General features: G+C 38.7%; 5 protein-coding genes and 2 non-coding genes across 12 annotated transcripts; 5 read left to right on the forward strand and 2 right to left on the reverse strand.

Moving 5' to 3' along the window:
• The first annotated feature begins 601 nt into the window (after positions 1 to 601).
• Positions 602 to 6694, forward strand: LOC103451916 (uncharacterized). Of its 3 annotated transcripts, none has more exons than XM_008391360.4 (18): positions 602 to 1549; positions 1619 to 1886; positions 2350 to 2562; positions 2936 to 2994; positions 3118 to 3255; positions 3372 to 3446; positions 3576 to 3659; positions 3760 to 3821; positions 3970 to 4039; positions 4432 to 4507; positions 4593 to 4723; positions 5219 to 5278; positions 5404 to 5478; positions 5569 to 5673; positions 5754 to 5849; positions 5942 to 6022; positions 6108 to 6209; positions 6303 to 6694. In XM_008391360.4, exons 1-18 carry the CDS (start codon positions 1508 to 1510, stop codon positions 6369 to 6371), a joined length of 1806 nt encoding a protein of 601 aa, XP_008389582.3. In that variant the 5' UTR covers positions 602 to 1507; the 3' UTR covers positions 6372 to 6694. The 3 variants fall into 3 exon arrangements, with proteins under 3 accessions (XP_008389582.3, XP_070667162.1, XP_070667161.1); XM_070811061.1 differs by having other exon boundaries at positions 1359 to 1549; positions 2343 to 2562; XM_070811060.1 differs by having other exon boundaries at positions 1359 to 1549; positions 1637 to 1886.
• A 2159-nt stretch (positions 6695 to 8853) lies between these two features.
• Positions 8854 to 10231, forward strand: LOC103451915 (cypmaclein-like). The gene is made up of 3 exons (XM_008391359.4): positions 8854 to 9054; positions 9192 to 9234; positions 9860 to 10231. Exons 1-3 carry the CDS (start codon positions 8956 to 8958, stop codon positions 10042 to 10044), a joined length of 327 nt encoding a protein of 108 aa, XP_008389581.1. The 5' UTR covers positions 8854 to 8955; the 3' UTR covers positions 10045 to 10231.
• A 491-nt stretch (positions 10232 to 10722) lies between these two features.
• LOC103451913 (DEAD-box ATP-dependent RNA helicase 22) lies at positions 10723 to 14002 on the reverse strand. 4 transcript variants are annotated; one of them, XM_008391357.4, is made up of 9 exons: positions 13497 to 14002; positions 13037 to 13333; positions 12766 to 12879; positions 12253 to 12671; positions 11735 to 12053; positions 11490 to 11642; positions 11257 to 11308; positions 10999 to 11060; positions 10723 to 10887 (listed from the first exon to the last, which is right to left on the reverse strand). In XM_008391357.4, the coding sequence occupies exons 1-8, from the start codon at positions 13776 to 13778 to the stop codon at positions 11005 to 11007; spliced, it is 1692 nt and encodes a 563-aa protein (XP_008389579.2). In that variant the 5' UTR covers positions 13779 to 14002; the 3' UTR covers positions 10723 to 10887; positions 10999 to 11004. The 4 variants fall into 4 exon arrangements, with proteins under 4 accessions (XP_008389579.2, XP_008389577.2, XP_008389580.2 ...); XM_008391355.4 differs by having other exon boundaries at positions 10723 to 10890; XM_008391358.4 differs by having other exon boundaries at positions 10995 to 11060.
• Positions 14003 to 14345: 343 nt separating this feature from the next.
• LOC103451912 (protein PLASTID REDOX INSENSITIVE 2, chloroplastic) lies at positions 14346 to 15793 on the forward strand. Its single transcript, XM_008391353.4, has 3 exons — positions 14346 to 14688; positions 14770 to 14865; positions 15380 to 15793. Exons 1-3 carry the CDS (start codon positions 14452 to 14454, stop codon positions 15572 to 15574), a joined length of 528 nt encoding a protein of 175 aa, XP_008389575.1. The 5' UTR covers positions 14346 to 14451; the 3' UTR covers positions 15575 to 15793.
• Positions 15794 to 16449: 656 nt separating this feature from the next.
• On the reverse strand, positions 16450 to 19195 carry LOC103451911 (uncharacterized). Its single transcript, XM_008391352.4, has 3 exons — positions 18816 to 19195; positions 18522 to 18689; positions 16450 to 17184 (listed from the first exon to the last, which is right to left on the reverse strand). Exons 1-3 carry the CDS (start codon positions 19102 to 19104, stop codon positions 16961 to 16963), a joined length of 681 nt encoding a protein of 226 aa, XP_008389574.1. The 5' UTR covers positions 19105 to 19195; the 3' UTR covers positions 16450 to 16960.
• Positions 16608 to 16726, forward strand: LOC114820773 (U5 spliceosomal RNA). The gene has a single exon (XR_003768251.1). It is a non-coding gene; the product is annotated as a U5 spliceosomal RNA (small nuclear RNA).
• A 2152-nt stretch (positions 19196 to 21347) lies between the features above and the next one.
• Positions 21348 to 21421, forward strand: TRNAV-AAC (transfer RNA valine (anticodon AAC)). The gene has a single exon. It is a non-coding gene; the product is annotated as a tRNA-Val (tRNA).
• Positions 21422 to 21983: the final 562 nt, after the last annotated feature.

Here is a 21983-nt window from a genome sequence, read left to right on the forward strand (position 1 = left end):
GACCAAGTTTGCAAAAATGGCAATTAAATTTGCAGTTGTTCGGGTCAACACAATACAATTCCATTGATATGTACATGATTTTTATTTATATGTTTGCACACGATAAGTTAACGAGTCAGTATTGGGTTTTTCAAAACACGTTATATGAATTTAGTAAAACACGATAAGTTGTCAGGTCTAATCACATCAGTCGGATGGTAAATGAGATTTTCCCTTTTATGTTTACTTTTTCATAATGACAAGTTAACACATTCCAGATTTTATTATTTTAGACCTTTATTTTACGGTAGAAGGATTCAATGATCAATGCTTGAACAAGTTTAGAGAGCATACATTATTACACCAACATGTCAACCAAAATCACAAAAGCAAAACATAAACCATGACATGTGAAATTCCCCCAAATTACATAATAATACAGATAACAAAAGACTAAGAATAGTAGAGCCGATCAGAACCTTCCTCCCTCCCTCTAGACAAGAACCGCGGCGGCAACGAAAGCGAGGAATCCAACAACCATGGATGGATATGTGAAGCTGCTGCCAGAGGGGGGTGATGCTGGGGGGGGGGGGGGGGGGCGCCATACCGGGCATACCCGGCATGTCAGCTGCAGTAGCAATCACAACTAGTAGGGCAAAGCACAGAGCATACGTTGCCTTTGAGGCCATGACTATTTGGTTTATGGCTTACAACAATACAGGGACTGAGACTATATATAAAAGATGAAGGGGTTAGATCGGCCAATTGTCAATATGTCATTGATAATGTTTCGGTATTATAGTAGCAAATACAATGTACACATTATAGATGAATTATCGATTGGACTTGACTAGTAAAAAAATTAGAGAAAGAATGGTTCTTTATACACTCAAATTTCATCTCTAGACACCTAGTAATTTTATTTAAAAGAAACTCTTGTACCTACATATACAATTACCATAAAAGACTTAGTGACTTCAAACTTCTAATACATACCATTGTCCAATTCTTTTATCGTAAACTTGGCTATTGTCATATACCTCCTCCTTCAAGTAGTAGAATATGAAGTTCTATTCCTTCTTATGGTATCGTATTCCCCCATTCACGCCTCTGTTATGTGTTCTAATGAAATTTCCTTTTGTAGGCTCAAACTAAGTAGTTATTCTTCAGATCTTTGTTGATTGGCCAAAATAGGTGTTTAGAGAAAATTATATTTACAAAAAAAGAAAAAGAAAAGAAGGGTATTTTTGAAATTTTATTAAATCATTTTGGGTATCTAAAAAAATTGAGACTGTGGGTTTTGGGCCGTAAAGGCAGAAAGCCCAACAAATTTCAGGAAGCGGAAGCAAAAGTTATGGAAAGGTGTATTGGTAGTTGATAGAGTGATCGTCTGCTCGCTCGTTTGTTCGATAACAATCTTCAGAGTCTCCGCCGCAGCTTTCGCTCTCTGCAACTACAACAAACCCTCCATAGCCGTATCCGTACATATATCTCCATGCCCTTCTAACTTCCCACTCACTCTCACCCTATGGGCTCCACTTCCGCCATCTTTCTCTGCTCTCATCCCAAGGTACTTTCTCTCTCTCTCTCTCTCTCTCTCTCTCTTACTTGAGTGCTGAAATTCCTGTTGGGTTTGAAGATACTACTGCGGCCGCAGAGGTTGCAATCTCAATTCGAATCCCAAGGTCAAGGAAGTGCTCGGCTCGGGTATCGTGCGCAGGGCGTGTTTTTACCTCCTATCCTTCCGCGACGGAGGAGATGCTTGGCGGTAAAAGCTGCTTCGAGGCCATCCGGTGCTCGAAGAGTGTACAGAGAATCACAGAGTGGTAGCTCATTGTCTGTTGCTCCCGTCAAGCAGCTCGCTTCCTTCGTCGTTCCCGTCGCCTCCTTCTTCGCCGTCACTTTTGGTACTGCTTTTGCTTTCAATTCCTTTTTCTACCGTCTCTTCAGCAAAAAAATTGACTTGGTTGAATGTTGGATAGAAATTAGAAAACTTTAACTTGGTTAAAACGCGTGGTAGAAATTGAAATTTTTTAATTTGGTTAAATGTTGGATAGAAATTTGAAAACTCTAACTTGGTTAAAATGTGGGGTAGAAATTGGAAAACTTTAATTTGGTTAAATGTTGGATAGAAATTTGAAAACTTTAACTTGGTTGAAAATTTGAAATGTCGAATAGAGGATGCATTTATTTTTATTTATTAGAAAATTTCTACTGGAAAATGGCTTTTGCTTTAAATTTTTGTCATAATCAATAGATACCTTTATTGTGCTTGTGTTATCAGTCATTTGTGGTCCGGCATTGTTGATTCGTCATTATATTTGCCATGTCGCTCAAGTTGGTGCACTAATTTATGTCTTCAGCTGACAGTTTTGTGGAAATTGGTGGAGAAAATCCTTGTTCCGAAGCGGCAGAGGACTTCATCGGTAGAGAGCAGTACGCCCGCACAAGGAATGAAATGGTCTTTTGCCGCTGGTACGAATTTATTATCGGGTCTGGGTGCAAAGATTGAAAGAGAGTCCAAGCTGAAGCTCAGTGACTTTGCCAAGGAACTTAAGTCATTCAGAAGTGTTGACCTGTCAGGTAGATGCTGTAGCACTCATGAACGTAGTTTCTCTATCTTTGCCAGCCTTTTGGAGAACACTAGCCAGCTAAAAAATAAATAAATCATATTCTGCTTTATTTTCGTGTTTTTCCTTATTTATACTAGTTTTTATCCGAATACCAACTGTAATTGCACTAATTTCTGGAACAATTGATATTTGAAATCATATGTTGTATTGATAATTTTTTTTGTTAGAGGTTTATTATTGTTTGTTAACTTCCTCATTGATTGTACCTTCCTTTTTGTTGGAGGCAAACCGGGTTTAGTATGCCAGTCATTTGAAGGTTCTAATATATCTACTAACTAAATGTTATAACTCATGCATGTTTTGGCAATGCTTTGTTTTGACAGGTCGTAACTTTGGAGATGAAGGATTGTTTTTTCTTTCAGGGAGCTTGGGTTACAATCAGGTTTGAGTTCATCAGTCAGACACTAAAGCTCTCTGTTTTTGTTATATATATTTTTGTTTATCTTTTTAGTTTACTAAGAAACTGTTACTGTGGACTATAATTGCATGCTTTATTGTGTTTCAGACTGCTGAAGAAGTAAGTTTTGCTGCAAATGGAATAACTGGAACTGGAATGAAAGCCTTTGATGGTGTTCTTCAATCTAACGTCATGTTAAAAACTCTTAATCTTTCTGGAAACCCTATTGGAGATGAGGGAGCTAAGGTCAGTACAAATTCCTCCCGCTAACATTTTTCGCTCCACCTCAGGCACAACTTACAATTGTACATTGTTGTGCTTTCCTAAATTAGAGAGCTGATTGTTTGTGTGGTGTACAACAGTGCCTATGCGATGTATTGGTGAATAATGATGGTATTGAAAAGCTCCAGCTAAACAGTACTGACATAGGGGATGAGGTTAGATTATTTCTTCTATTCAAGCTGGTGTCCTATTGACTGCATTCATGTGCTTTCAAAAGATGGAAGAGGAAGGGCTTGTTCATGAATGGTACACTTAAGATGCATGCTGTTCATTTCACTGTGCAGGGTGCAAGGGCTATTGCTGAAATGTTGAAGAAAAATTCAACCTTACGTGTTCTCGAACTTAACAACAATATGATCGACTACTCTGTAAGGAATGGCTTCCAGATATTCTAAGATAATAATCTTCAATGAGTTCAGTCATAGTTCTCTAAACTGATTCTATTTATAATTTACAAAATGGAGGTAGGGATTTACAAGTCTTGCTGGAGCTCTTGCTGAGAATAACACACTACGGAATATACATCTGAAGTTAGTCAAGTTCCCTTTTTTTTTTCTCATATAATACAAACTTTCTGGTTTTTATCATTTTATGTAACGCTTGTTTGTGCGTATTGCTTGGCTATGGCTTTGGCTTCTTTTAAAGAAATTCTTCTGACAATCTTTTATTTGTTTGCAGTGGCAATTATGGTGGCGCCCTGGGGGCCAATGCTTTAGCTAAAGGACTTGAGGGGAACAAGTCTTTAAGGGTACCTGTCTCTTCACTACCACTATTCTTTCTGTTTTGCAATGCGACAAAATTAAATTACTACTCTATGTTGATGATGACTCTGAATGTTGCATAAATTTTCAAGGTATTTTACATCTGTGTTAACTGGAAATACAATAAGTTAGATAAGTGAATTTTCATACAATAATAAGCCTGAGGAAGACATTCAGTTACAAAAGTTAACAAAAATCTACTCTTAAGCAATTTTAAAGATTGATGGAACCCTATTTATTGTTTCCAAGAAACGCCGGTTATATTTCTTCTTTTTAGCTGCCACAATGTTGCTGCATAAAAATATATGAGCTTGCAACAGAATTGGTTAAGTTTTTGAGAGGGCTCTGATATTAATAGCTATGATATATATATATGCAGGAACTTCATTTGCATGGAAATTCTATTGGAGATGAAGGAGTGAATGCTTTGATGTCAGGTTTATCACTACATAAAGGTTTGTGTTTCACTATATTAATTGCCATTTTTTTGTCAGACTTTTTCGGTTTCCTGCAGTTTATCTCATATGAATATTTTCTTAGGTAAACTTACACTTCTGGACATTGGCAACAACTCTTTTACTGCAAAAGGTGCTTTCCATGTTGGTGGATATATCAAAAAGACCAAGAACTTGTTATGGTTGAACCTTTACATGAATGATATAGGGGACGAGGTATAGTATTTTCAAGTTGTTGATCACTTCTGCTACACAATTATCTGAACTCACAGTTTGTCTGGTTTCCTTTTCAATTGTGAAAATTACTCAATAGCCAATCTAGAATATTTGGGAATTTTGTATACAAAGTAGATTATGATGGTGTACCCCAAAAAGATGTCGATTATGATGAATGAAGTCATTAATCATATGTTTTTCATTTCAAGGTTATCAGCTTGCATTGAACCATCCTACTGCTACAGCTATCACTGTTTGGATTTTCTGGCATTTGACAGTCTTAAGACAGAACAGAGAATTTGACCGACCGAAAAAAAAAACAGAAAAAAGAAGTTTGAACTTAGTTTTAGTATTTCCATTCTGGAATTTGGTACATTGTTTGTGCTATAAAACATACGAAGTGACTAAACAGTACTTCATTGGCATGTTTAGAGACTGTAACTTAAAAAGCCAAGTCAAGTTCCTTGCTGATGTGTAAATCCTGTTCATATCTAGGGAGCTGAAAAAATTGCAGATGCTTTGAAGCAAAACCGGACGATAACAACCATAGACATGGTGAGAAGAGCATGTGTCTTTTTTAGCAGCATTTTTTTTAATGTATCTGTGTTTTTTTTTATTTAAAAATGAAAAACGGTGTCCTTAACGTGCTAGTTTAGTAAACATGGGGATCGTTCTTACAGGGGGGAAACAACATCCATGCCAAGGGAGTCACTGCAATAGCTGAAGCATTGAAAGATAATTCCGTCATTACATTTGTAAGTCTTTAATCTTTATCCTCTACCTTTTCTTCTATCTTTCCGTTTTTATTCATGAATGTAATGGCATACACTTCTCTCCTCTCTCAGTTGGAACTCGGTTACAATCCCATGGGACCTGATGGGGTGAAGGCTTTATCCGAAGTTCTCAAATTTAATGGAAACATAGAAACCCTTAAGCTTGGCTGGTGCCAGGTAATCTATAGTTTTGCATATGCGCTTATCTATTTATAAGATCTGAGCTTTTAACGTGTATTGTAAATTTTGTTTTGCAGATTGGTGCAAAAGGTGCAGAGTTCATCGCAGATATGTTGAAATATAACACCACCATCCGTGTTCTGGACTTGCGGGCGAATGGACTTCGAAATGAAGTGCGTTAATGTAGATAATCAATGTCTTCATACACCATTTAACCCTTTATGATCACTCAAATCTTATGTTATTTTATACGTTAAAAATGCAGGGTGCATCGTGCCTGGCTCGTAGCTTAAAAGTGGTTAATGAAGCTTTAACTTCATTGGATCTAGGGTTCAACGAAATTAGGGTATGTATTGGCGTTGTGTTTTCTGTTTACCCTTTCACATGTTAGTGGTCTTTTGCACACCATCTGACAATGGTTTTGTTTTCAGGACGACGGGGCTTTCGCAATCGCTCAAGCACTCAAGGCTAATGAAGACGTGACGGTTACATCTCTGAACGTAGCCAGCAACTTCCTCACCAAATTCGGACAGGTATCCCCTTCGGCGTCAAGGATCTTCGAGTTTCACCATTTATGTTTGCCATTTTGTTTTCGCTATGTAACGGTGTTTTGGATCGTGCTGCAGAGTGCTTTGACGGATGCAAGAGACCATGTGTACGAGATGAGTGAAAAGGAAATCAACATTTTTTTCTAGCAGGCTTACTTTTTAGACCAGAAATGTGGATGCAAAAACTCGAAACAACACCGTTCTCGCGGTTCATTCCTTCCCTTGGAAGCATCGGCAGGAACTCGAAAGTCCAAGCACTTGGTTGAAGTTTTTGACTTCTTATCAACTTCAACTTACCAGGAACAATTGACAATTGGAAATTTTGACGTTGAGAGATCATAGTTAGCTCTTCAGTGATAGGCATTGTTTGTTCTTAAAAGGTTTTAAATTTTTATTTTTTTGAATTTGGGGGTGGGGGTGGGAGGTGGTATCTGTCAAATGAATTGATAAATAATCAGACAAGTTTTGTATAGATTTTTGTGTAAACGATGACTAGCGTCTTGTAGGAAAATGAGAAATGCTAAGGACCAAGGAGACTCTACGGAGTGGAACTCTTTACCATCTCATGTTTTTGGCGTAATATTTTATGTTGGTATGTGAATTAATGTTAAACTATGAGGTGACATGGTCTATAGAGAGTTCTACTTTAAGAGTTTCCTTAGCATTTCTCTACAAAAACACTTGGTTCCTCACCGTATTGATTCATTCCTCGTAAATTTTAGTTTGACACGTGCACATAATATTTTCGTGTTTTCAATGTCTTATTTTGTGTACAACTAAGGAACCAAATAATGTTTAAATTATATTTGAACCGATTTGAAAGTGCTACTATCCGAGAAGAACTTTCATGACATGTGAAAATTCCGGTGACATGGTGGCGGTGTATGAGGCCATGAAAGTTGTCTCCCACTGTCCATATTGTCTATTTTATGACGTGGAAGCGGTGAACAGAGTTCGTGGCTGTCCTTGGAAACAACATTCATGTCGTGGCAGTCGGACTGGTTTTGATAATATTACGATGGACCATACAGACTAATGTGTCACCAGACTCACCTCCTTCATTTACTTGAGCTTACTCTGCTGCCTCTGGTTCCCCTTGGAAATATAAGACTTCGACGACGCACTGTTTCAGTTCCCGTGCCTACCCATGACCCACAATTTTTTTTTATTTCAAGAAAATGAACTTACATGTAACCCACTCACTATCATCGCAGCGTCTCATTATAATAAATTTTTCAATACATAATATTGTATTATTAAATTAAATTTACATAATGACAAACACGTTTCATGCAAGTTATTTTTCAGAAAGAAGAGTACGAAAAAAGTGAATAACACCCTTGAAAAAATGTCCTGAACAGAAATGCAGGAATTTTTTGGGCGTCCGTTTAGTAAGAAGAAGGTGAAGGCTTCCTCCAGCTCAACATGAGATTAATATTGCAGTGTGTCAAGAGCTGTTATACTCTTATGGTATTTCAAATCAATGATGCATTACTATATGAAAAAGTTTGATGTACAAAATATAGATTGACTTGACATATCGACACAATTTCATCCTCATGTATCGATTTTTCTCGGACGCCTATAACGAGTACAAGGAGAGTGACTTCTCATTCTCTTGATATCAATCCATCCAACTGGACTTGAGCTGTCCTCTGCTGAATACGAAACCAGATTATTATTATTATTATTATTGATAAGTAGTTCCATCCAGCTGGGCTTCAGTACTGCTTTCCAACCGACTCGTTCATTCATTCATGCATGCATGCATTCATAGAATCTCGATCCCCTCACTGGCCATGAACAAGCCATGTCCTTCCTTATCCCACGACCCATGCGTGTTGGTGCTCATGGAAATGTAATGGCCCCTTCTTCCTTTTGCCCTTGGTTTTATCGATACTGACTTCTGCACTGATTTCTTGTATTTGGAGTGAAAAAACCGATACACAGAATTAAGAGATAAAAATAACATTTAAGCAGAATAAAGAAAAGTGTAATGCCCGTGTGCATGCCATGCATACTAGTTCCGGAAGATCCAGCACTTAATTAGTGGGCATATCTTCATCTTCACTGATGTCGACAAATGCTAAAGCAATATGTTCAGTGTGGTACACGTCCTGTTAAATGTTTTTGAGATATTCTTAAAAGACATTTCATGAAACACATATTGAATAAAGGTCCTGAAAGACCTTCATAAACGCTTTTCCCGACTAAAAGGGTCCAGCACCAACAGGGTCATATGTGGATCTGCTAGGTTCGCATGCATCCGTCAAGGCTAAGCCACAAGTTAATCGAAAGAAGTAGCCGCATTCTACCTGCATGCGATGTTCATGAATGATTAAACAAGCAAGAAGCTAGCTGGGTGCCACGTACGCCAAAGAACTGAAGTGGTAATTGAAATCGAGTTTTTTTTTTTTTTTTTTTTTTGGGAAATATCGACAAATATTTTATGTCACCAAAGTGCGTGGTGCGTCATGGTTCAGACACCGATATGGCGTCGTATTAGTTCAAGACATGCCGAACAGCAGGACATGGGCGCATGCAAATACGGTACACGAGACATGGGCAATAACGTAACTCTACCAAGAGGAGAACGACTATATAAACAAAAGGGGAGAACTCTTTCTCTATGTACTTCAAGACTTAAGTTTTCAGAAACACTAGTTTTGACTGCTGTGAGCCTGTGAGTAAGCTAAACAGAGAAAGTAAATATATATACTGTCTCAAAAAAATGTCGTCACGCTTGCTTCTCGTTGTGGCGGTTTTGCTCTTCGGCCGCATGGCGGTGGTTTCGTCTGAACATTCTACCATTGAAGACCATGAAACGCAGGTTAACTAATTAATCAGTCACCACTCACCAGCCACTAGTCATGCATGACTGCTTTCGTTTTTTCTCCTTGGGTTCTGTTTCTGGGACTTCTGTAAGTATTTCTTACCAGTTATTAATTACTTATGTGTTTTTTGTAGGCGGTGGTGAAAGGAGCTAACAGAAGGCTTTTACCATTCCTGAGTATGCATGCATGGCATTAATTTTCGTTTGCTTTCAAAATTTCAATCTTTCTATTGCTGCATGTAGTTAATTTAACTTAAAAATCAATGACTTGCTTTTTCTTTTCTTTTTTTTATAATCAATATTTTACTTAGGAAATGATTTCTGAACGCTCATTTTTTCCTTCTGCACAATTGTGTGTATTTTCATCTTTTAAGTTTTCTTTGGATTGAATATTCTTAACGTAAAAGATAAATAGCATTTAGTGTACTGACGAGAAAAATAGTGTATGTAAATTATTTTATTTACTATATATTGATCTAAATTGTGTGAGAAGGAGTATTCGAATCGAGAAGCATATCAGCTCTAAACAACGTGCATAGATATATAGGAAAACTAATAAAAATGGTTTGAAAACTTTGAGTTTTAACGAGGATAAAATAAAGGGTAAACTGAATAGTACCAGGTTCAAGTTTTTAGTGTAAAAATGTGATTTTTCATTAAAGTAAACAGTACAATGAGTTTTTCGTTAAAACTTCCATATATATTTGTGCGTGACTTAATTCAATTGATTTAGTACAGAGTGATCAATTGTTAATTAGTGTTAATGAATTGGGTTCGCATGTGTGTTTGTTTTAATTTGCAGACTGTGAAGGGTTGTGCAATCAGAGGTGCAGTAAGCACTCGAGGCCAAACGTGTGCACGAGGGCATGTGGGACCTGCTGCATGAGGTGCAAGTGTGTTCCTCCCGGCACCGCCGGCAACAGAGAAGCCTGCGGGACCTGCTACACTGATATGACTACTCACCACCACCGCATCAAGTGCCCTTAATTACCACTAGTTATCAATTACGGCCTTAAATAATCGGGAATAAATAAATTTCAGAAAACTTAAATGCTGTATGATGTTTTTGTATATGTATTTCGTTATTTGTATTTGCATGTGAACGTACGTTAATTTAGCAAAAGTGTATGGATACTGCAAGAGTGAGTTTTCAATGTGCCGAAAATTGTTAATACATGTTATTTCGTTATGCAATTTCATTTGGAGTAACTTCAAAACGCGAAGCATGATTTAAATGCTCTTAACAACTTAAGTTTGTAAATTTTAGAATGCATGTTGGGGGACACAAATTTTATCATTAAGATTAGTTTAGTCAGATTTCACTATAATATGGAGCGAGCCGATGCTGAGAGGCATGCAAGGCTGTCAGCGAAGAATGCACCAGATGGTTAGAAGCATAGCTACCCAAATCGGTCTTGTATGTTTCCTTCGGAAGCATGGTTTCTTTGACTCCGAAGCAGATGGAGTAGTTGGCATTGGGACTGAGAAAGTGGAGCGCATTTCCTGTGGGTGGCAAGAGAATCGGAACGCAGTAAGCTGCCCGGTGATATCATCTACTCGGCAAAAGAAAAGGAGTTTATGAACTAGATTAAGGCTCTTACGAGCTTATTTTATTTCTTATCGATCACCACAGGAGAGAGAGAGAGAGAGAGAGAGAGAGAGAGATGTTGTCAATTAATCTTACAGAAGCACCATGGCATAGTCGTAAAACGTTAAATATCTATAAATATGAATCGAGTGTGCTTCTTTTTACATCAGTTTCCTCACAACCTAGCTTTCTTATGCTACAACATCCTCATCAACATCTGTGAGAGTGATTTTTCGGCATACCTGCTAAAAGTATAAACATCATAATCAGTACCGTCCCGTATATCATAACCGATACGTACTCAAATCATAACGAAATTATTCAAGATGCAAAGTTCTATCCTACTAACCTACCCAGTCTTATGCTAGAACGCTCTCCTCATTCGATGATGAATCCTTGATTCTTTGCAAAGCAGCTATAAGAACAAAAATGATAGAATCAGGCCCCATATATCATAACCAATCTGTTTCCAACCATAACAGTTCATCGAATAAGTTAACCAAAATTCTAATGAACTTCTACCGCACTAGAGTCTTTTCAGCATGTACACTTGATTTCTATCTCAACTTTGTATTCCTGAGTTTTGGACAGTTGAAGATCTGAACTTTTACCTTTTTTCTTAAGCTTATTTCGAAAGCTTCTTTTCCTGCTAAATGCCGTCTCCTATAATAAGAAAGCAAACTAATAATTACCAAGATGCACCAAAAAGACTCCATCGTCAATCAGAGCAGTAAAAACACAGCAATATGCAATCCATTGTCTAAAACTGAGGATTAGGTGGAAGCAAAACAGTTGAATCATAATTAAGAATATCTTGTTTCGAATTGTATGTTTTTATACTTACCACAGGCAGATCAAGTTCTCCTGCTCTACGAACTGCAGCAACCAGGTCACGGTTAGATTCTGTATACATGCTAGTCACAAGTCCATATTGACCAGCTCTGGCTGTGCGACCAACCCTGTGTATAAAGTCCACAGCAGAAGTAGCAAAATCTGCCTGAAATGAGTAATTGATGCCAAGAGTTAGCGCTGTTCATACTAATAAATACCCGATGAATACTTGAAACAATAAAAAAACCTCAGACACACCTGGATAACATGTGATACATTTGGAATGTCAACACCACGTGCGGCAGAATCAGTGCACACGAGAATGCCACCTTTCTCTTGGAAATCAACCAATGTCTTTGCACGGTCTTCCAAGGAGCAATCTTTATGGTATTGGTAACATTCAATCCCAGCTCTCATCAATATCTTTGCCACCGATTCCACAGCCTCAACAGTATTTGCAAACACCATAGTTCGGCACTGACCAGAAGCGGATCTCGTCTCAATTCCATGTTTCACAGCCTTTACAAGTTCATCCACCTGAGTATCAAAAGTAACTTCAATCCACCTTTGCTTCAATCTGAAATATAACAGAAGCAACAAATTAACAACACTTACAAACACATCAATGTTAAAACATCTACTATTAACAGAATTGACTCCAAACAAATCCCCATACATGCAGCAAAATGTGCACAATATAGCACCACTACAGCAGTTATCTAGGGAGCAAAGGAGAATATAAACGGTAACTGGTAGATAAAAAAAAGGTATCCCACCTGGGGTTGTGGCAATGGAGGTAGTTTCCACTAACCCAATCGGCCTCTGGAAACATCTTCTTCAACACTGCCCCGGCAGTTCTCTTTCCATTCGCTGGAAGAGTAGCTGCAACAAAAATGTACTGTTTACTGCGCTTATAAACTTTTCTCACTCTCCTCCAGTCTAAACTTTTTACGTGCCCAGCCTCAACCTCCTCATGTACGTCACCATCTTTCTCAGAATCTCCCTCTTCTTCAAATATGTCTTCAGTCTGAAGATCGTCTTCATCTTCTGAACTGAAATGTGATGAAGTGGGTTCTGATGGATTCTCTTCACTTGACCGTGACAATAGCTTTTCATCAAACCGGAGCATGTGTATGAGACGGATAACCTTATTCTGGTAGCCCCCAGAGAGAAGCATATCCGCTTCATCAAATACCTGCCAATGCCAAATTGGCCATAAATCATGTGATTCCTTTTTCTATATGCATGCAATTATAGATATGTGATTTTGAATGGAGAAATAAACATACCACATATTTTACACTCCTTATAAAATCCGTACGGCGGAAATTTTTTGGGTCAATATTATTCAGAAGAGCAGCTGGTGTCGAAACAATAATATCAGGTTCATTAACTGGCCATCCCTGCAATCAAAGTTTATTTTTTTGTGAGAGAACTGTATCACAAACATTTGATAGGCACAGGGAAAGAGAAGGTGAACCACATCCATCTAGTAATACAAGTAACACCATACAAGTGCATCATTCTATATCCAAAACCGAATAACAATAACATCGATACCTGTCTCCCACAAAGAGATACAACACTTAGAAGTGGTTCGCCATTTTCGCCACAAAGACCGTTGGCCATCCGAACCACTTGGTCTGCAAGTGTCACATTTGGACAAAGAACAAGAGAAATCTTTCGGGGTTGGGACACTCCTTGATCAGAAGAAGCAACATTCGCAGACTCATCGTGCTCATTGGCATTACACAGCTTATCAATTAAAGGGACAAGGAAGCTGTGCGTTTTCCCACTACCAGTTTCAGCTGCCACAACAACATCCTTCCCTGAAAGTATAGATGGTATGCTAGCAGCCTAAAATCCCAATACAAAAAAAATGTATCAATAAAAATTCAAATTTCGAAGCGATTTCACAAATTGGGATCACTAATCTAAAACCCAGTTCAAGTTTTCACTGCCCAAATGGAGAAAATTGAGAAATGAAAGAATAAATTATGGGTAGGACTGAACTTGTCACCTGAACCAGAGACGGTTGGCCAAGGCCGGCATTGTAAAGAGCTTGAGAAACCTTATCGGATACGCCGAGGGACGTCCACGAAACGCTTTCTTCAGTGAAAAACGTATCTCCGCCGTCCTTCCGGTACGCGGCGGTGGTGGCAGTTCCGAAACGGCGAGGGTGGCTGAGCCAGAGCAAGCTGATCCGAAACGAAGACGAAGAATTGGAGAGAAGAGAGAAGGAGTGCCGGAATTGGGACAGTAATCTGGGCGGAGATGCGGAGAGTTTACAGAACGGAAGCATTATTGTGGCGGAGCGATGGGTTTTGGGGATTAGGGTTTATGGAATATGGAGATAAACCCTTGTTGCTGTGTGAAGATTGGTTTGGAGATGGAGGGAGAAGTTTAAGAGCGTATACGGTGACAGCAACAAGCAGGCGTGTTTCGTGACTGACGCATTTTGGTCCGTTGGATCATTTGCTAATCAGGCGAGTAGTTTAGAACATTACTCAAGTGAATGAATTTGTAACACGAAAATCATGGTTTCCCTATTCAAAAACAAAAACAAAAAATATAATGGCTTTCGTCCCTCCAAGGCTGATATTCTTTTCCAATAAAAGTACATATGCATGTTTTTATTCATGTGTTTTTCTTTTATTGACATAGAACGTCTCAACGTAGTGTAGTTTCACTTGATTGCCACCTATCAAAAGTTTAGTCTTAGTAACGTCAACTTTTGGTAATGTTTGTCACTTATACTATATATTAAAGTAAATGATTGACACGTGATAAATTAATGACGCAAGAGCACATGTCTTATGATGTCTTTCTCTCACACTGACCCCTTCAGTCATGGGGCTCAACTGTAAATTCCGAACAGTCAAAGGCCCTCAGGAGAAATCGAAATCCCACAATTCCACGAGTGTATACGACACCAGGATTTAGAGGAGGTTTTAGATAAGAGGAGGGGGAAAGAAATGAGCTGGGCTACTGTAACTCCGCTTCTATCACTGCCTCCTCCAAAGCTCCACCCTTCCTCCTCCTTCCTCTCTCCTTCTTCGTCGACGTCTTCGATTCCAAGGGTTCGGGTTTTAACAACCAGTAGCATACACTTTTCTTCTACTTCGCCATTTTTGTCTTTAAGAAAGCAGCAGATATGCAGAGCAGCGGGGGAATACAAATTTCCCGACCCAATTCCCGAGTTCGCTGATTCCGTAAGTTTCTGTGTAATTTTACTCGTTAGTTTTCCCAAAAGATTTGATTTTTTATTCGATTTGTCGATTTTTCGGGTGCAGGAGACAGAAAAGTTGAGGACCCATCTCTTGAATAAGCTCTCCAAGAAAGAAACGTATGAAGACTCGGTTGAAGAAATCGTAGGGATCTGCACTGAGGTACATAAACCACTTTTGGATTTAAACTTGCCTTAATTTTCTTTTTAGGCTGTTTAATTTGCTTAATATATGTACATTACATCATTGCCTCGTTGGGTGGCTCGGCCCGGACTGGACTATTTCAATTAAATTAGACTAATGTTCTGGCCGCTGTTTGATGAACTTATTGAAATGCGCAACAACGGACCAAATCCCCGCCCCCCAAGCACCTTTTTGCAGTTGCATAGCTGCTAGGTGGGTTTAAGAAAAGTTCATCCAAAGCAAAATGCAGGATTTGCACGTTACAGTTTGTGGATAACAGAACCACTTTGTGACCGAGTTCTTAGGTTGCTTATAGAAATGTTCTTGCCCTGAACTATTGTCGTTAAGGAGCTTTGATTTTCGAAGCCACCTCTGTTGTATATGGACTTATATACTTTGTTTTCGATATCATATCTAGGGAAGAATCTTGTTGATTCGTAGAATACAAGGGCACTACACTGTTTTTCCCTATGATGAATCGTTCTTTGAACAGATATTCAGTACTTTCTTGCACACCGAGTATGGTGGTCCGGGGACACTCCTGGTAGTTCCGTTCATTGACATGGCCGATACCCTAAATGAACGGGGATTACCTGGAGGCCCCCAAGCAGCTCGTGCGGCAATCAAATGGGCACAAAATCATGTCGACAAGGACTGGAACGCATGGACTGGCGGTGATGAAAATTAACAGGAAGCTCAAGCTCATGTTATGCGAGCTTGCTTCGTTGAAGTTTGCTAGTTGAAGGTTAGGTTATAGAGTTGGTCAAGCAGTTTCGATATCTGTTGTGCTTGTAAAACTTGATGGCAAGGGAAATTTGAACGTGTGTTAGTTTGCTTTTGTTGTAACATCATGCTGTGAAAATGTATTCCTGAGGTCTATCAATGAAGAGCTTTCCCTTCTGCCTTATGATCCCATGATCATCTTCTACTTGTTATTCGTTGTTGAAATTTTCGAGTTAGTTTTAGCTTTTTGTTTCGAATGATTTTTCCTAAGTACAAGGCTTAATCCAGTTTAATCGAAATCATCGTTCTCCGCAAATGAATTCACTCGCTGATTTATTTTGCTCTGTGAGCATGGGTGTAGTTTTACATCTTAGTCAGGTGGGACATCTTCTGTGTTCTTATGGTGAAACTTCGGCCTATCTTGGGCAAACTCAACATAGCAACAGAGGCCTGGCTTTCGGTTGATTCTTGAGCCGCTCTCACTTAATGTCGTGCAAGGAGTTGCATGCAAGTAAATTTTTTTAATCACCGGTTGTATACAATCATGTTTATCTTTGTCAACTAATGGAAGACTGATAGTTCGTTCTTTCTCTTGGACGAACTCACGGTTAAGGGTCTAAATAGACAGTTGTTAAGCTTAAAAGACACTTAATGGATGTATATTTGTGAAATAAACAAGTTCGTTTAGAAGGAAATCGTTATTGGCACTCCAAAATTCTCATTTTGCACTCCAAACTTTCTATATTTAGAAAGAAATTTACACTTGTAAGGAGTGCCAAATGAGATTTTAGGACTGCTAATAACAATTCCCCTTTCGAAAACCATCAAAATATTAATAAATGTCTCAAACTGCCTATGTGATTTCGGTGAACATAGAAGTAGACAGAGTATAAGTGTTGAGGAATAATTTGCCACGATGTCCCACATCGGTTAGAAGAAGCGCACAAACCACTGGAGAGCCACTACATAGTGCTTCTCCAGCCAACTGTTTACTCATGGAGCTGTGCGGTGAGCACAAAGCGAACTATTCTTTCGCCTTTTACTAAAGAATACCGTGTGCGCACCGCCAATAATAGCATACGCCTATTTTTTAAGGGTATTTCTATATTGAAGTGCCCTACAAATTAAAGTCTAATATTTGATAGTAAAATGTGACAAGTGCAATGTGGAAAGATACGAGGCTATAACCGGAGAATATCCGCGCCCTCGCAGCTGCCTATCTTTCTTCTTGAGATGCCCCGAACAGCAGTAACTGTTGATGATGCCGAATAGACAAGGACCAATGCTTTTACCGATGCAACATTTCGTAAGCAAAACATACGTGGATTATGGTTAGCTCTGGGGAAACTAATTACAAATCCGGTGGAGATCGATCCATAATCTCTTCCCTATCAATGAAACGCTCTAACAACTCTTTTTCTCGCAAAACTAAGCAATCTTCAGACTTGCCAAAGATGTCGTAGCGCCGCTTGGCAACATAATCATAAACCATCTCTCTCAGAGGAGTCGGGATCACCATGAAAGCACTCAAAGCAGAGTAAGGGAGAGGCAAGTACGACAAAACTTTCAGTGCAGCTGCAGAATCATATCAAATGAAATTTTGGAATTCAATTGTATACATAAACTGAAAACTTAAGACTATATTTTAAGAAGCTAATTACAGGGGGAAAATATGAGATGCAGGCCAACAGGAAAAGCAATTGCAATTGACATGATTGACATTCACGTAAATGTATAATATGTATGCATAAAATCTTCCCATGTTTAAAGTCTTGTTCCTTGAAAGCTGAGAGCAGAAAATTCGTCTAAATCAACAAGGCTTAGAACTAGTATTCTGTGGAGACATAGAACTAGTATTCTCGATCAACAAAGTTCGAAAATCCAATAAGTTTGTTGCTACTATTTACTATCAGAAAAAAAAACAGAAGAATTCCTAGAAGATTAAAGACACCATCCCAAGGGAGTCTTAATGCTATTAATAGATCCTTGGATTTGAAAAGATGGACTATGGCAAGGTTCCGACACGACTGGATTTTCTGTTACTAATACAAAAAGGAAAAGAATAACATACAAGATGGACAGTTTAACATCACATATGTGTTTATAGAAGAATAGCGAGAAACCAAAGTTTTCTAGCTAACTCCTAATATCTGGGAAGAGAAATTGTTCATTCTGTTTTAAACATAGCTGTACAGAATAAATCTACCAAATAGATAACCCATGATCCATACACTGGTCCGAGCCAAAGGAACTCCGTACAATCCAAAGTTTATAAACTGTAAATTCAATAGTACAAACCTAAGTTACTTAACTGGCCTTAGGCAGCATGTTTCCAATCTTGTGTCTATCTTCTCATATGATATACATTCTTTCATCATAATTTCCTTAATCAAGTTTATTTACCAAACAGCGTCGACAAATTATGACACAGCATTAAAACAGAGTTGCTTAAAAAACCAATCTAATGGATTCCCCATGTACAATCCAGAAACAACACTCAAAGAATATGGATGTCTAGTACGGGTTGTTTATGAAGATACTTCATAATCACTTGGCATTATTCCTCACTGCACCATATTAAGAAAACCAAGCATTTGCAAAAGGGTTTGTAGCTCAATTAGTTAGGAGCGCATACCCCTGCACTCGAGGTCTTCTGTTCAAATCCCCCTCCACGAATATCACTTGTGCGTATAAACAAAAAAGAAAACCAAGCCTTATTTGCTTCATATCACTTTGCATTACCCAATTCTAGTTTGTTACTTCATAAACTCCGAGTTGGTAAACGGAACAATGAACTAATTTTTCAAACCCAGAACCAAAATGGAAAATTGCTAACTATTTGTAATACGCAATGCGATCATATGAATTCTAAAGCACAATTACAAAGTTCAAGAAAGCTGAAAGATTCTAACCAGTAGAGCCTTGGTGGTAAAGCCCGGGGCCTTCGACAAACAAGAATCGACGAAGAACGTCCTCCCGATCCAGACCACATAATCTCAGGTAAGGCTCAGCACTCTCCGATTGAACGCAACAGAATTTGATCTTCCTGTACTTGTCCGCTTTGATCACAAACTTCACCCCTGTTTTCAACAACATTTCAGACCAAACCCCAATTTCCCATTTCCTATCAAATTGAAAACCCTAGAAATTCATATCCCTCAAAACGCACAAGAAAAGAGAAAGGGGAAATGGGGTTTCTGAAATACCTCCATGGCAGAGATGGCAGACCCCATCGTATACCACGACGCCTGGCTGAAGGAGAGTGGGTTGCACGATCTTCGCCGCCGCGGAAGCAGTCGGGTTAGAGTAGACGGGCACGTCATCATCTTCATCTTCGCCCAGATCAGCGACGTTGGCGGCAGTGCTCGAAACGACGTCGCGGGGAGACGGTGAGTTGGAAGAAAATAGATATTTTAACGAAGGAGATGGAGAAGAAAGTGAAGCTCTTGCTTTTCTAAGTTTCGGCAGCAATCTGATCAGCCTTGCCGCCGTCATCTTTGGCTCTGGGTTTTTAGGGCTTTTAGCGGCGGCCCCGACTGTCGTTCAAAGTTTGTATTCCCACTCAACTGTGATGATGAATAAGAATAATTGTTTAAAACTAATTTATTCTCTTCTTTTTTTGTGTGAATATATTGTGTTAAAAAAAAAACTAATTAAAATGATTTGAAAACTTTGAGTTTTAACGATAAAGATAAAATAAAGAGTAAATTGAATAGTATATGTTTGATTTTTTTATGTAAAAATATGATTTTTCGTTAAAGTGAACAGTACCATAATCTTTTCGTTAAAACTCTTAAAAAAATTGCTTCTATAAATAAAAAAATTTGTTTGGTTCAATTTGAGTGCAACTCGACGGGTTGGACAAGTTGGATGGTAAACACAATCCTAACCTAATTTTAATATTTGGGTTTGGGTTTGGATTTGTCATTATCAACAAAAATGATGAAGCGTAGGAACATCCTGCACAGAAATTTTTTGCCTTTTTCGTTTTTAATGTATAAACCAAAATGTTGTACATACATTCTTTCTTTTGGTTATAATGGAAGAAAACTCGCTTAATTTTAAACCATTTGTCCACCTACCCACCCACCTCACCACTTGAATGATCCTCAAAAATTTATGTAGTATTGATTCCTGCCTCAGTAATTTGGGTTTTGTCTAGTTCAATCTATTAAATAGTCCGACTTTTTAAACAATCTTCACCGTTTGATTTCCTGGAGTCAACTTCGGTTACTGGTTAGCTATCTCCCTCCGAAGCCAAAGCAGCTTCTTTGGACCCATATTTTGCGAACGCGTCAGCGAGCACAGCCTTCTCCTCCGCCTTTAACCTACAGCACAAGAAACAATCTTGATGTAATTTACTAATTTTGTCCTTAAAAGACAAACCAGACTGAAAATTTTCAGTAAACATGCAGCTGAAGCTGATTACCTCTTGGAGGATCCGCCAGTAAGCTGCTTCTTCTTCTTAGGGGAGCTTTCTACTTTCCCTTTCATCAACTGTGCTCTCCTCCCATGTGTCCAGGGAAGAATCATCCAAGTCAGAAGCAGCTTTCTGATCTTCTTCCAATTCAGAAACAGTTAGTTGACGAGCATTATGGTTATCCGATGATTGTTTTATGGCGTCTTCCAGTTCTGGTCCATCAATCTCAACATCAGAGCCCACATATTCATCAAGGATAGTCTCCTCCGATGTGTCCATGGAACAATTATCTGAGTCCAGAAACAATTAGTGGGAGAGCACTACGGTTATTCGTTGATTGTATTTTATCCAAATTCAGCGGCGGCGTATCTACCAGCTCACATGTTATCTGCTTTTGAATTTTACCAAATGTAACACTCTGCGAAGAAAACATCTCAACGAATCTGCCATGATAGAAAAACCAATCAACTCATATATAACAGAAAACCGGCATTGTAATAAAATTTAGACCACGATGCATACAACCAAGATTCAAAAGTAAATGCTGATATGCATATGCTTGATAGTATTCTCAACTCTCAACATTCATAATTAAAACCGTGCCCTATCTGGTATTTCACAACCACACATATCCACCACATAGCCCGAAAACTTCCGCATCTTGTCAGTCACTACCTTTCTTCATGTTTCTTTTTTTAAAGAGACGATATTCTAAACTACTATATCCCAATGACGGGATTCAAACTCTATATCTACATTAAAGGGATTCAAACTCGGGTACAATTCAATGGTTGCATTCTCAAATTAGAATTCCATTTCATAAACCCTAAACCCACACATACCTAGTTCTAGTTGCATCGTTCTCCGTCTTGAAATGAACGAAAGCAAAACCCCTACAAATGGGGTCCTTAGTTTTGTTTCCGGAGACCGCAGGGTTTATACTAACCAAACCGGAGACTCCCAACCCGCTACTTCTCCGGGCGTGGACGGCAAGAAAACCGCGATGCGCGTGGTGGGTTTGTCGAAAGAAGCTGGTTTTGAAAATGGCGGTGTGGAGGGAAGCAGTTGAAGAAGATGGTGCGGGAAGACGAAACCCAATCGGGATTTGTGTCGTGGGAATGAGAGGGCGGCAGCGAGAAGGGATTTGGAAGTGCACGGAGGTGGAAACCTGCCGGTGCTTATCATCTTTACCGCTCAGTCCCTTCTTCCTGTTCCTCTTTGCTCTCCCGCTACTGAGCAAATGGATTAGTTCATCAACCGCTTTGGTATTAGCCACATGTATAATTTAACAAATAAAATTGAGAAAAAATTGCCTCAAGGTTTCGTGGTGTAGTTGGTTATCACGTCAGTCTAACACACTGAAGGTCTCCGGTTCGAACCCGGGCGAAGCCATGAATTTTGAAACCAAATCAATTTTTTTGAGTTTCTTTTGAGGCTGTCTTCAGTTGGGCTGGGTTTAGAGCAAACGAATTATTTATTGGGTTTGGTTGCACTTTCATACGGTTCCCAACCAATTGAGCCTTTTTTTTCAAGGTTTGTTTTTTTTTTGTTTTTTGACAAACGACATTGTTTGTAGATTAAATTGTTAGTTGATAGAAGGAAGGAGAATTAGTAAAGATCGAATTTGCACCAGAGTACATATGCATCATTACTTTCCTGCACTGTGATAAAACGTCATCTGCAAGCTTGTTAATGTCTAAGACGTTAAGGAAAATATTATTTTCTACCCCTCAGGCCTCGCAATCTCTACCTTGTTTGGCAATATTTTCTATTCTCAAATTTATTTTTTTGATATGAACATAAGTCGACTCATCGGAGAATCAAAAGGCATTATTTAGTAGCAGTGTTTAAAATATCAGTATCAGTGGAAATATCAATAGGCAAATTTGTGAAAATATCAATGGATATATCGTATATCGATATCAATTGCCTTCGATGGAAATGCTGAAAATTT

Source organism: Malus domestica, chromosome 13 (assembly GCF_042453785.1).
Source record: "Malus domestica chromosome 13, GDT2T_hap1".
NCBI lineage: Eukaryota > Viridiplantae > Streptophyta > Magnoliopsida > Rosales > Rosaceae > Malus > Malus domestica.

Bases quoted from the DNA above. Each gene is read 5' to 3' on its own strand.
- LOC103451916 (XM_008391360.4), top strand. From the start codon at position 1,508: ATGGGCTCCACTTCCGCCATCTTTCTCTGCTCTCATCCCAAG. The intron at 2,563-2,935 runs GTAGATGCTGTA...TTGTTTTGACAG, and splicing joins CAGAAGTGTTGACCTGTCAG to GTCGTAACTTTGGAGATGAA. The intron at 4,724-5,218 runs GTATAGTATTTT...GTTCATATCTAG, and splicing joins TGAATGATATAGGGGACGAG to GGAGCTGAAAAAATTGCAGA.
- LOC103451911 (XM_008391352.4), bottom strand. From the start codon at position 19,104: ATGACGGCGGCAAGGCTGATCAGATTGCTGCCGAAACTTAGAAAAGCA. The intron at 18,690-18,815 runs GTATTTCAGAAA...TGTTGAAAACAG, and splicing joins CTGCCATCTCTGCCATGGAG to GGGTGAAGTTTGTGATCAAA. The intron at 17,185-18,521 runs GTTAGAATCTTT...ATGATTCTGCAG, and splicing joins TTACCACCAAGGCTCTACTG to CTGCACTGAAAGTTTTGTCG.
- LOC103451912 (XM_008391353.4), top strand. From the start codon at position 14,452: ATGAGCTGGGCTACTGTAACTCCGCTTCTATCACTGCCTCCTCCAAAG. The intron at 14,689-14,769 runs GTAAGTTTCTGT...TTTCGGGTGCAG, and splicing joins TTCCCGAGTTCGCTGATTCC to GAGACAGAAAAGTTGAGGAC. The intron at 14,866-15,379 runs GTACATAAACCA...TTCTTTGAACAG, and splicing joins TCGTAGGGATCTGCACTGAG to ATATTCAGTACTTTCTTGCA.
- LOC103451915 (XM_008391359.4), top strand. From the start codon at position 8,956: ATGTCGTCACGCTTGCTTCTCGTTGTGGCGGTTTTGCTCTTCGGCCGC. The intron at 9,055-9,191 runs GTTAACTAATTA...TGTTTTTTGTAG, and splicing joins TTGAAGACCATGAAACGCAG to GCGGTGGTGAAAGGAGCTAA. The intron at 9,235-9,859 runs GTATGCATGCAT...TTTAATTTGCAG, and splicing joins AAGGCTTTTACCATTCCTGA to ACTGTGAAGGGTTGTGCAAT.
- LOC103451913 (XM_008391357.4), bottom strand. From the start codon at position 13,778: ATGCTTCCGTTCTGTAAACTCTCCGCATCTCCGCCCAGATTACTGTCC. The intron at 13,334-13,496 runs GTGACAAGTTCA...TTGGGATTTTAG, and splicing joins GCCAACCGTCTCTGGTTCAG to GCTGCTAGCATACCATCTAT. The intron at 12,054-12,252 runs GTGGGATACCTT...GTTATATTTCAG, and splicing joins CTCCATTGCCACAACCCCAG to ATTGAAGCAAAGGTGGATTG.